A 13,209-nucleotide genomic window follows, 5' to 3' on the forward strand; every position below is an offset into this window, starting at 1 on the left:
GAAAGTTTATAATAACGCAGAGAGATGTAGTTCAAAATGGGAAAGAAAGAGTGAACACTAGAAAAACTGCAAAATTAATTTGCGGTAAATGTGAGGCCATATCTCCTGCAAATGCGGGAATAAAGTGCTACTCTTTTCCCGGGGAAATAATATGCCACTCTCGTCCCGCTTTTTAGGTCAAGAAATAGAACATTATGGTTGAGTCGGGAATAAACATGGTTATTATATATCGTTGTCTGAAAAAATTTGGGGGAAATAACAACCTCTGGTTTCGATTCCGCACGCATTGTCCTTGAGCTCAGTTTCCGTTGTGAAGTTCAGATAATAAGGAAGCTTTCGGTAATCAATTTATAATTACACTTGCGTTACTATTTTATTCCCAAAAAATTATATGAAATTCTTAACTAGACGAAAAATAGTTTTCACTTATTTGTGCTTCGAAAAATGATACAAGTGGTGTTAGAATTTTTTGACTCTTCGATGGGCAAAATCTCGAATAGTATGTCAGAAAACATGAATCTCTATAAAATCTTGAGACTAGTATCGAAAAACTGACGGTGTAAAAACGTCGTAAATTAGAGGCAATTACGTTGCATAACGAGCGAGTTCTTGAACTGCCCGAGTTCGTTGGATTTGAAGGATTCTTTGTTTTCTCTTCAAATATTAACTCAGTATAATGATGGGTAAAACGTTCGTATCTGTGTTTCTTGATTCAATAGATTCAAGCAAAAGCGAGTATTTACGTAAATTATCTCGCGTTAAATCGGTGGAAAAAATATTCCAACCCCGATAGAAATGTCGAGTGGCGAATGTTTCATTGGTATATTTTACAGGTTATACGAATATCATACGAAAATGGTGAATTTCGTCATTAATCTTGATTCATAACCATAGGGGACAAAAACTCGGCTAGCTCGGTCCCGTAGGTGCGAGATATACGAGGTGGACATTTTATATCTTCACCTCATCCTGCGCCACGGAGACAGACGGGGCTGCCGGGGTAAAGCTCGGCGGTTTATACGCGGCACGAGGACACAGAGGAGGGACGGCAGCCACTGGAAAATGGAACTAAACTGGAATCAAAGCCTCTCCTCTACCGAGCTTATCTCGTTATCCGGAAAATAATGAGCTCTGCTTTTTATTCATAACCTCCCCAACGAAGCCGTTTACTATCGTATAACGCAAGGAGCTTGGCATTACCGACCGAGAAAATATGAAAAGGTAAAAAGACAAGGTGAAAAACAGACCAAAGAGTAATAGAAAATCGTAATCGACAGTAAGAAGGGAAAAACTCGTTGCTGGGGAAATTGGGTTGTCGTTATAATGCAGATCAATCCCGTTGTTGATTCTCGCGTGATCGTAAAGCGATCGTCTTTCAGAGATAAATGAAATACTGAAAATCAATCTCACTAGCTAGAACTTGCGCGAAAAAATTCATTTATTTCATCCCGGTTAGAAAACCGCTTCGGTGACGTTAACCTGAAATTACGATTTTTCCTCTTTCTCTCTTCTTCGTTTTCTTCCATTTTCGCGACGGTATTCTCATTAGTGAATCAACTCCGTCGATGCTTGCTTGGCCTAAGCCATATCCATTTCAATTCGCTAATCGATATATCTATTACCTCGATTACGTAATTTTGCACAATAAACCTTGAACTGAATTTTTCATCACACTTATTACTTTACATTTTACAGTCTAATATCGACGAATGTATGTCATCATGTTTTTATTTCACATCGCAAACTTCAAACATTTATACTGGGTAAATATATTCATAATACGTTGTACGATTCCTAATCCGTCGATTATACGACCGTGAAAATATTTAAGGTGGCAATAAAACCCATAAAATTGGGTAATACATCGACGTTTTTTCTCTTCAATTATTTTTATGTAATTTCGAAACTTTATACTTGATTTGTACCACTTTTTCTACCCACAATTATTCAAACGTCACACGTTAGCGCGTCCGGCGTAGGTAATTAAAAAAGCAGTCGTTATCGTCGCGTATACAAAATCCCATTTAAAATTGATGAATTTAAAACTCTCGCTTGTTGATACCGGCTGTGTATAAGAATGACTGAATGGCCATCGTTAGCATACCTTCTGTTGAGTGTTGATTAATAAATTCATAGCGAGTGGTATATATGTCGCGCGGAACCCAACAACCTGTTATGTGGAAGTGAAATTGATATCCGCAGGTACGACTTCTGCATACATATAGCGGCGAAAGTGTTCGGATCGTAAATTTTTATCCTTGTTAGAGAAGTTAATTGGTAGCAATCGCGTATCGAGTTTATTGACGCCCGTATTCCAAACGAGCTCGTGCCTTCCGAGATCCTACTTCGGTCATTGAAACTAACAATTTATTGACGGCTAACCATTTGTTAACCCATAGCTGATTGACTCTACGTTCTCGTGTGTCGATAGTTAATCATTGACGTCTTTCTAAAATCCTGTTTTTCGGTTCCTAGAGGCCTGAAAACGGAGATTCGTTGAATTGAAAAGAAAAAAAAAAAGTAATTATCGATCGGAACCAATAATTCTTTTGTATCGCTATAGGTAATAAGAACTGAAAACGCTTCGTCTAGAGCTTGAATATTTGGTTCTAACCCACGTTTTCAAAATTCAAAACGGAATGTACAATGTTTGTGAAATTTTACTCTCGCGACGATATCTTGAAAGCTAATGCGTGAAAAAGTCAATTTTTAGGCATCGAAACGTTGATAATTATTTACATTGTAAAACAATACATTCCGGAACACAAATAAAAAAAAAAAAAAACATTTCCTCCTTATCTAAAGTCATGTAAACGAAACGAAATCTCGACAGTGAATTAGCAGAATGTTATTTAAAACTCGTGTCATATGACGTTTGAATCATGGCTTCAACCAAACTTCATGCAAATTGACCGCAGTAGGATTCGGCGTGATCTTTGCTAAATATTTTTGTAATTGCGTATTCAACTTTTCGTGTTACATCAACCCGTTCGCTTTAAAATGAAAATATCGATTCAAAATGCCTTCATTTGAGTAAAGAAACACTGTTTGGACGGTTTTTAAATGTTTTCGAGATGTTTCAGAATTTGGAATTTACTCGCAATGTGAAAATAATCCTACACAATAAATAGCGGCAATCTATTTGTAAGAAAATTTTACCCCTGTTTCATATGCCTGATTAAAAATGATTTGATATGCAGTATATCTCGAGAAAATCGTAAGAAACGTAAATCAAGATTGTACATCGTAATGGGTTAAGGGTTGAAGTCGAGGTCTGTAAGATATGAAATCTATAAACCTACGTGCGACGCAGTGAATTGCGCTTCAAAAGAAAACAAATGTAACTTCTGTTTATCTACAGAACCGTTGATAATTCGATCTACGAGCGATGTGTAAATCCCTGTCCTCACGATCAGTTAATCCGGAGCTGTTGTAGCGAGCGGACAGAATCACCTCGAACGAAAGTGTAACTGTCCGTATCAAAACAAACTAACTCGAAGCACAGTGTCTTTGCAGATTGTAAGCAACGATCAGATACCTATACTGTCGGTTGCTAATCGCGTAGTGCGGAAGTTTTATACGGATACGGGACAGCGAATTCATCGTACAATTGATGAATAAGAATTCTCGACCTCGTATATAATCTATTATAGAATCTTGGTGATCGGTCAATCGTACAATTACTGTTTATCCAATTTACAAATACAATAAATTTATTACACGATTTGGTAAATTCAAATCACTTTTTTTCTCTTTTTTTTCGGTCTTTTTCGTGTAAATTTTAATAAAATCAAAAATTTTCATTGTAATTACATCGTGATTTACGTAGCTGTATCGAATTTGCAAATTTGCGACCTGACTTCAGTAAATGTCTAATAAATTCACAATAATTTTATAACAGCGCAGCGGATAGTTTCGCGATTCGGGAGTTGCAGGACTTGTGCGCAGTTAACGAGAGTGAAAAGTGATCGTTACCGCGCGTTGTCCGTGACCGTGATGAAGATCGAAAGAATATTGTGACTTGTGAATGGTGTAGTGTGTGTTTATTATGGTGTAATTGCCGGATTCTGGCGAATAATACCCGATAACATCCACTCTGCCCGTCGCTGCTTTGGCAATTACCGACATGCGAGGACTCCGGCAAACAGGTATGATGTCTTCCCCGCTGCGTAGCAGGATACTTACCACCCAATGTGCTCCGTGATCGCGATACTCTTGATCGTTATCTCGAGCTTAATTGAGAAAGAGCGCTTGCATGGTATTTAATACTTGGCACTGGTGTCAATTGACCTCATTTGCATTTTTGACCGTGATATAATTCGTTATTGGCCGTCATTGACCTGCAATTATAGATCGTTACCCTTAAATCAAGAGACTCGACCTAAACATCCGTCAACCTGATTGAATTTATTCATAGATCTATACATTTTGAAACTGTGAACGTATTTTTAACGACAATTTATCCACGTTGTATCTCTAAATTCGGTCGATCGCGTATCTAATTGATTCTGGAACCTTACTACTGTTTTTGATACGTTGGATGGTAATTTTTTTTAACTACGTGAGTTACATTTTACAGTTAAAGTTACGCAATTCATTGAAGCCTATTCATCGTTTATCGAAAGCTCTGTGCTTTATCAAAGTAGCTTGAACTAGGCGGCATAGTAACAGTCATTCGGCAATCTCTGTTTATTCAAATCCTTGAATTTTCTGAAAACATATTTGTTCATCATTTTTACTCGTATTATCAGTAATCCCTGTTTCGATTAATGATTTTTCCAAGTTAGCCAATGCAAAAATTAGGCGCGCGCAGTACATACAATCCATAATTCATCCATGCTTGTACTTTCCGCGTGATTCGAATGATGGCCTAAAATACGGGAAATTCGTTTTATTCAAAATGCCAGACAGTGAAGAACACAGAGAAAGCCTCGTGCGAACGGTGAAAGTAATGAAAAATGGTTGACGCTTCTCGTTTTTGTCATATTTTTATTTACCATTTGAAAGAGATTTTTGCGCGTCTCGTCGCATTTTGTTTATCCCGTAATTTGGTTAATGCATTTCTTTCCTTTCCTTCTTTCCTTCATCGTTCCCTCCGATCTCCTACTCACTCAATTTTTTTTTTTACTTCTCGTGAAAGGCAAAAAATATCTGGAGTACGAAAGAAAATCAAGGAGTCGGGTTATACTTTAATTCCCGTATTAAATCCCAGGGTAAACCCTAACGGATTTAAATCTTTCCACCTTAATTGTACGATAACATCCCGAAAAATATTCTACCGCTGACGGAGTTTCCAAAATTGTATTTACAACAAAATAATTACAGGTTAAAGTGCTTTGCTTTCTAATTGGCACTTTGACTTAAATTCGAATCTCTCTCAGAGCGGTTCTCATTTTCATTTCATACCATTTTTTTTTTTTTTTTTTTTTTATTTTCTTCCGACGTTCAAGATCAAAGGTTTCTCTTCGTTTGCCAGGAACGAGGCAACAAAACCTGGTTGATGGTCGGTATTTTTGATTCAACGGCGTAATCACGGTGAACTCCAAATTGAAATTCAAGGATCTAATAAACTTTGATAGAATTAATTTTTTTCTCATGAATATTGATTTCTCGCTGTGCATCTAGCTGCGAAATATTCTTTCCGAAACGTTGCTGTAAACGCTGCTGGTAAAATCCGCTGGACAGAACTTGACGTTCGCTGACTGGATAAGGCAAATTTATTCCGTACAAGCAGAACTGAAACTGATTCCGACCAAGTTAACGACCGTTCGAGCTTTTGATCATTTTCGGGTTATAAAATAGCGAATTGAGGACATGGGTGCAGGAACGGTTACATTTTTTACCCCAATTTTATCAAGATGAAATCAACAAACTGTGTGATAGGTATTTACGAATAAGAAATCGAATACTATATTTTTTTCTTGTATTGTTTGGACCCTAGACAATCATTATATTTCACGATTAATCGATAAATGTTAACAAATTCATGGGGATACATCTTTATTTAAAGAGAAAGAGAGTGAAGTCGTTTTTTCATAAATGAATCACACTTTCCCCTTTGTACTTATTTATCATTGGAAACTGATTTTATACATTTTTTACACATTATTTCACTCCAATCGGATCTAATTTAATGTTACAGTTCGTTAACTGAAATGATCGGATATTTTTTGCTTCGTCGTGATAATATTAAATCATCATACGCGTGCATATAAACAACATTTACATATGAAACTCGTGCGTATTTTATTTTATTATTATTATTTTTTTTTTTTTTTGTTACAAAGTCTTGTTCATCTGTGATTAAATTCTTGTCCCGAAGTAACGAAAAACTATAAAATTCCGAAACTTATGTCACATATTACTTAAATGCGATACTACAATAAGAGCGTATAACGTAAAAAATAACTCAGCTTGGGTTAATGCCTAATGTTATTGTAGAATACCGTTCGTTCTCGCTGTTATTTCCACGATACAAATATGCTGTAAATGTTAAACACTTGAGTAGCCATTGTAAAACATTTGAAAAATTGACTCCGTCGGTATCGTAAAGCTCAGAGTGCAGCTAAACAGGCTCTAATAAACCAAGCTAAAATTTTCCACCATTCACTCAAGCGGTCGTTTAACGTCAGGGCAGTAAGAGCATGTAGAACTAAAGTCTCATTAGCTGCAGAGCCGGGTATTTCTTGGCTTTAGAATAATGATTGAAGACACCGAATTTCCCAGTAGAATTACATGTTCACCCGACCGAAACAATGCCGCAAAAGGTTTACCTGAACCAAGTTTTTCCTCCGTGTTGAGTTCAGCCAAGATCTACGTAACCGAGGTAACACACGCTTGTACTTCTTTGCTACAGGGTGCGAATAAGGTCACACGTGTTCGCAACCTAGTATGGAGATGAAATTACACTGTGCATATTAGTATGTATCCCTGGTAAGTTGGTACCGCGCAACGGGAAAAGGCATAGGTTATTACGTCGATGTATATTCGCATTCGCGTTATACGCTATGGGCATTAAACTCTTAAACTTTTAGTCCTTCCACGTACGAATACGCATTAGGTTAATGTGAGGTTTAATAATCGTCATTTCCGAATGATTTTTAAATCTTACACATTGTAGACGGAGCATTAGTTCTGAGCAATAATTTTATGCCGACATTTTTTACTCCGCGAAATTTTCTGATCACGAAATCACTCGTTGTGATTTTTCTATGCGTAATGATTTGAACCAAGGGAATCTATACACTGATCGAATGTATCGTCAGTGATGGTATAAAATAATTGTGCACTGTACCAACGGTTGGACTGGAATTTCCACACAGTCTAACGAGTTGTAGCTTTTTCACCACTGCAAAGTCGTGGCCAGTCATTTTAATTCACTAATTCAACCGGTGCACCGATCTAGCTGATTGAAGTTTGCGATACTGAACTGACCTCAGTGGTAATAAAAACCATCGCCAATACGTAAAATTATCGTTTTGCAGTTCACTAACTCGTATTTGGAAGGTAGAAAGTGACCGTTAAGTGAGCCAGTGTGTAAAGCGCTAGAACTTTGTTGGCAATTGACGATACAGACGGAAGTTGAATATGTGTAGAATCACTTTGTAAACGATATTTCAAGACGTTGAAGTTCGCAATACAGAGGAATCACTCAAGTACAACCTGCAGCGAAGGTTTGTTAGATGGTAAGGAAAATTTAGCTCAAGATTCGATGTTTCGGTAGTAATTTTTGAAATCATTTCTTCCAACTTCATTTTGCCACATTCCAATGCCTGAAACAGTAAGAGTAACTGCGTGATGTACAACGGTACCAATTCATCTTTTCTCATTTCTCCGTCACGTGCTAATAATTTTCTACCACTTTTGGTGAAACTATGCGAGCCGTTATATGCCAACTCAGTGCCTCATAATTGATGCCTCCTTATTACACAGTCATTCGCATTTGTATATTTTCTTACAGTGCTAGGATAACTTTACGAAATTTTCTCAACCTTTTTATTCGATACATATCAAACCAACAACAGAACAAAAGACAAGCGTAGTGAATAATCCTATCTTCACAGTTTCTCTGGAAATGATCAAGTTTTCTCGCGATTTTCGTGAATATCTAATTTGAGGGCAGTTCAAAATTTCAAAAAACTAAATTTCCAAATAATACAATACTCGAAAATTTTTATACCAGTACACTTTTCACGAAAAGACTGCTAATGGAATCACGTACATTCCAAGGCTTAGGAGTTCTTCAAACTATTCGCAGCGATAATCGAAATTGGCTTTAGATAGTAGTCCAAAAAACATCAAGGCAATTAACGTCAAATGTTATTGATTTTCTGCAAAACATGACAAAAGTTTTTTTTTTTTTTACACTTTCACAGTAAATTCTAAATCGATCGCTAGATGTGATCAACAAAATTTCTTTCGCAATTTAAAATTCCCTCCAATTCGTTAATCATGCTTATAACGCAAATTGATCTAATCGAAAGGTTCGTATTTTCAACCGTTGAAAAATGTCAATCTATTCGAAATCCCACCACGTAAGAAATTCGAAAACTGGGGTATATTGAGGCTCGTGAAAAATTCAAAATCGCCAGTCTTCCGTGATTGGAAATAGTCGAAACATCGATCACGTTAACCACAAACTTCCACCCCACGGTGAACTTTCCCCTGCAAATCATTTGGCAAATCGATTACGACCTCGGCTGTAATCAAACTTACTAAATTCAAGCCAAATGAAACAGATCCACGTACGCGAATAACGCATCAGTGATACAAGCCTCGGGGTCGAGCACAGGGTAGCATGACTTTGGATCGCATGATTTTGGATCGCTTGATGACGCCACTCGACTTCGTCGTCTCTGACGAATCGGGGGTCCGTTTAATTTCACTCGCTCGTCTAGGCTCCGCGCCTCCTAACTTCGTTACCTTCGCCATGGAACCCCATGCTCCGTGAATATGTGTGGCATCGTGCACCCAAGATCGGTGGGCGTAAGCGATGAATTACTGGTTGGCTGATCCGGCGGCCGTTGCGGCATTACTAGTCACGACAAAGGCGTCCAGATGTAATAATTCACTGTTACCCGCGGTCCTTCTTATATTTACAATAATTACACCCCACGCTCTGGCCGTTGCCCCGACACATTTTTCCACCCTCCATCAACGGTGGAAAGTTACGCCTACCGCGGCAATCTGTTATTGGTAATAGATTTACGTTTTTCACAACGCCTGCCCTGCCAACCGGAGACCACCTACACGTCTGTGCAATATTATAGCTACCTACCCACCTACCGCAACCATCAGCGGCACAATTCACAACTTTATCCTCTTCGCACGCCATTCTCATAAATATGGAGCGTAACTGGAGAATCATATATTTTGCGACAAACGCTTTTTAGGCTCGCCGTTATTGATTGGCATTATTTTTTCCTCTCAGCCTCTTTTCCTCTTACCACTATTATTGTTATTATCAGTATTGGCGTTTCTTGTGTAATAGATCAAGTTGTTTTCTAAGATTACTACTCTGCGATACGCTCTTTTATACTTTGGGGGACCAACATTGGTGTAATAGAACCTGTTATTCTTCTGCTTCTTTCCCTTTTTCTCGCTCAGACGATGAAGCCATATTCACTTTCAGTCTGCTTGTAATTTAACTTTTTTAAATATGAATTTCTTAAATATGAAAATGTTGTTGTTGTTTTTCATCCAACCACGTTCAGGTAGTTCGTCTTCATCGTGTACGTGAAAAACTTTTCACAGCCGTGAAGATTTTGAAGTCCGTGTCCATTCATCTATGATCAAATTGATTCCGAGCCAACAGAATTCCGAAAGTCTATTCTGGAAAATACGTGCAATTCCAAATCTTCTGAATAAAAAGTTATAACAATGAATAAAATTATTACAAAACAAGAACAATATGTTGAATAGTATCGGACATAGGAACTAATATTTCTCTAACAGCGTGTCTTTCATTCAGGCCTTATAACACAGAAAATAATTTACATATTGCAAATAAATATTTTCTTATCGAAAAGCAAGGAAGAAGTTTACCACCGACTTGTATCAGGTTTATTTTCGCGTGGCAACAATCGCCCCCACCCCCCGCTGCTTGGCTGAAGTAGAAAAAACTCTCTATTGTTCAGCAACAACCAAAGAATTTATTTTTCTACCAATTAGGCAAGTTTCCGAGCGCAAGAGAATCGACATAAGTATCAAATTGTACCAATAACAATGAACAAGTTTTGAGTTGTTTTCTCGACATCGGCCCCATGGAGAGTATCAACGGTCTGGAGGAATAAGTAATTCGGATCGTTCGCCAGGTTATCAGTAACACACACAGTCGGAAAATGTTCATTTCACTTCAACTTTTGACGAAAAGTGAAATTTTCCCATCCTAAATGAATGAGAAAACAAAATTTTAAGCGTGATCGGTTAGACTTGAGCTGGAGAGCTCATCTTTTGGAAGGATCGTGTTTCCATCAAACACGAACATTTGAGGATAAGAGTGAGAAAAAAAAACTCATCATCCTAATACCCATAAAAAATAGTCATTTTTTTCAAACGGTTTTTTACACCGCTCCACCAAAAGTGCTCGTATACAGACTTGATAATATAAAAATTTGAATCTATCTCACTAACTTCGGGACGAGATGCGAATTCATCACATAAGTTCGGGGTCGAATACTTGCGCGGCCTCTTGGCCGCACGGTCGCTTGCATGATTTACGACTGAGAAAACGATCACCGAAGCGGGCAAAGTCCAACAACTGACCAAGCTGATCAAAGTGACCAGAATTACGCCGACGATTTCCACGGGCAGATAATTACCCCGCCATATTCATCCCTTCGCTGCTAACGAGCTGTCACGTCGGCAATCCCAGCGAGGGTTCGTTATGGAGGCGCGTACATAATTGAGTATTTACTTCAATGAATCCCGTCGTTCAGGGGACCAGAGATCGGAACCTATTTTAATTGCGCCCTGCCCGATTTCTCTAGTACCGCTAGTTTCGTAGAAATATCATCCCTTGGGATGACGAGTGAAATTCTATCGGAAATTATCGCCACTAATTGACGGTAAGCTTCGAGACAATTTTTCTGACATTCACAGAAAAATGTTTAGTTTTGATTACTAGATTTTTTTCAGCGTGAAAAAATTTTAGGGCTAATATACAACGAACCGCGAACGTTGTGTCGGCGAAAGCAAAAAATATAATCGAATCTATTTTGCACACGAGACGGAAATAGAAAATTTTTATCAAAACAATTCTACAGATTCGATTACGATTGCAAAATTAGATCTGTACAGTGAAATCATTTTGTGATGATTTCAAAATGATGGCTTTATTGTTGTAATTGAAAGAATTACCATTTTATTGTATTTCATGTAACAGAGATAAATCAAGCGCTATGTCGAACAACGACTGAGAAATATGCCGTTGTGAATTGGCAGGCTGATTCAATTTTTAACGCAATACAGAGTGTATTTTGTGACTTTAACAAAATTTTTTGTAGATTTACAATGTAACATATTATTTGACAGGGATAATGAATCAGTAGCTCTTACGATTTTGTATATTTTACTAATCTTTATCCACCGAATCGATTCAGTCAACTGTAGAAAGAAATTTAGTTGAATCTACCCGAGCATGGTTAATTATTTTAATAATACCAAGAAGAAAGTAATATTTCATTATATTTACTAAATTAAAATCGAGATAGCTTATTCATAAGTAGATTTTGTTGAAAAAAATTTTTTGCCAATTTTGGAACAGTTATTTCATCAATTTTGATATTTGCAACACAGTATTGCGTTCCCACGAAAAAACTTGTACCAAATGCGTCCGCAGATTGATTTCCGTTTGGAATAATTTTTTTCGCTCGTGTTAAAATTGCAAATTTGTAGGCATAACACGCGGTATTTGAAACGAGAAAAAGTGATTCATCTACTCAAGCTTATGGACATTAACACAGAGCAATAACTTTACAGTATGCATAAATAATATCTATTTAGGTACTCAACAGCTACTGTCGTCCACGTACTTGTTCAATGCCAACAAATTAGGGCTCTGTCGGTAATGGCGCCGCCTGTTCTGAATTTCAATTACTTGAGACAGAGCGATGGACGGGTTCGAAGTATATAGAAATTCGCGACGTGACAAGAGAACTTCTCGAATTAATCATCATTTGTGAAATATTTGTAATATTAAACATTTTCTCAAGACAAATTTCTCAAACCGTTGGCATAATTATTTTCTTCTCATTGTCAAATAGCCTCCAGCCAAGTGGTGCAAATTATTGAAAACAATTGTAATCAGTCTGTGCAAACGACGATTCGAACGAACCATTCAACTCCGCTCAAACTTACGAGGCTGAAGTTAGTAACGTTATTGTAACGAAACATTGGGGAAAAAATAACTATTTTCTTATTTTGACAATGAATTTTAAGGAAGTAAGATTTGCAAAGTATGATTATGTTTTGTTTTATCACGGCTTAGCGAATTTCAAAAAGTTCGAAAAATATCGCACAACGGTTTTTCCTCAGCATGAATCGTTGCGGTATCGTAACTAACTTCAACATGGTTCAAATTTAACGCGTAAGACTTTTTTACTTTACGAATTCAAAATTTGTATCGCGTTTTCGGCGTGAAAATCAGATCTTATGTACGATCGTAGGATCTAACTATTACGATTTTTCATTATACTTTATTTCGATTTCACGATGACGAATTTCTCACGCAGTTTCACGGATCTTTGCACAATCTATGCCCATATGGAATGCTTGAATTTGTAATTCTACGATGATTACACAAGAAATGGTGCACCATACGCATTACGTCATTCATCTAAACGTCATTCAATCGTGAGTGAACAGGCGATGCAATCATCAGCAGTGTCGATAGATGCGGCAGAATCTCGGCCGCACGGTAAACGCCGAATCGACCATCAACGTTGTTGGCGAGAAAAGGGAAGAAGAGGGGTTAAAAAAAAAACGCATTCACCGTTGGTCAAATTTGCAACGCTTACCCGTCGGGACGTCGCCTTCGGCGGAAGACACACCAAGGGGCCGGTTTCCGTGTCGGTTGTAAAGTCTGCGTTTTAGCTGAAATGTTGAAACCTCGTAGAAATGATAGGTGAGCAGGTTGCTGGAATTGGCGGTTATTGCTGGGTCAGATGCGCCGTTGGTAATTCGCAAGGATACAAGGGAGTGTGGGTGTTG

General features: G+C 37.7%; 2 protein-coding genes across 2 annotated transcripts in view; both read left to right on the plus strand.

Annotated features, from left to right (window-relative positions):
• LOC138190342 (CCR4-NOT transcription complex subunit 6) overlaps positions 1-13,209 on the plus strand; it is a 319,292-nt gene that overhangs the window by 264,668 nt on the left and 41,415 nt on the right. The gene's annotated exons all lie outside the window — the stretch shown is intronic.
• The window catches only part of twin (CCR4-NOT transcription complex subunit 6-like twin), a 238,797-nt gene continuing 229,615 nt past the window's right edge, over positions 4,028-13,209 (plus strand). The window contains exon 1 of the mRNA XM_046637272.2: positions 4,028-4,148. Within this exon, the coding sequence (XP_046493228.1) occupies positions 4,127-4,148 (22 nt within the window). The 5' untranslated portion in view covers positions 4,028-4,126. The remainder of the gene's footprint in view (positions 4,149-13,209) is intronic.

This window comes from Neodiprion pinetum, chromosome 1 (genome assembly GCF_021155775.2).
Source record: "Neodiprion pinetum isolate iyNeoPine1 chromosome 1, iyNeoPine1.2, whole genome shotgun sequence".
Lineage (NCBI taxonomy): Eukaryota > Metazoa > Arthropoda > Insecta > Hymenoptera > Diprionidae > Neodiprion > Neodiprion pinetum.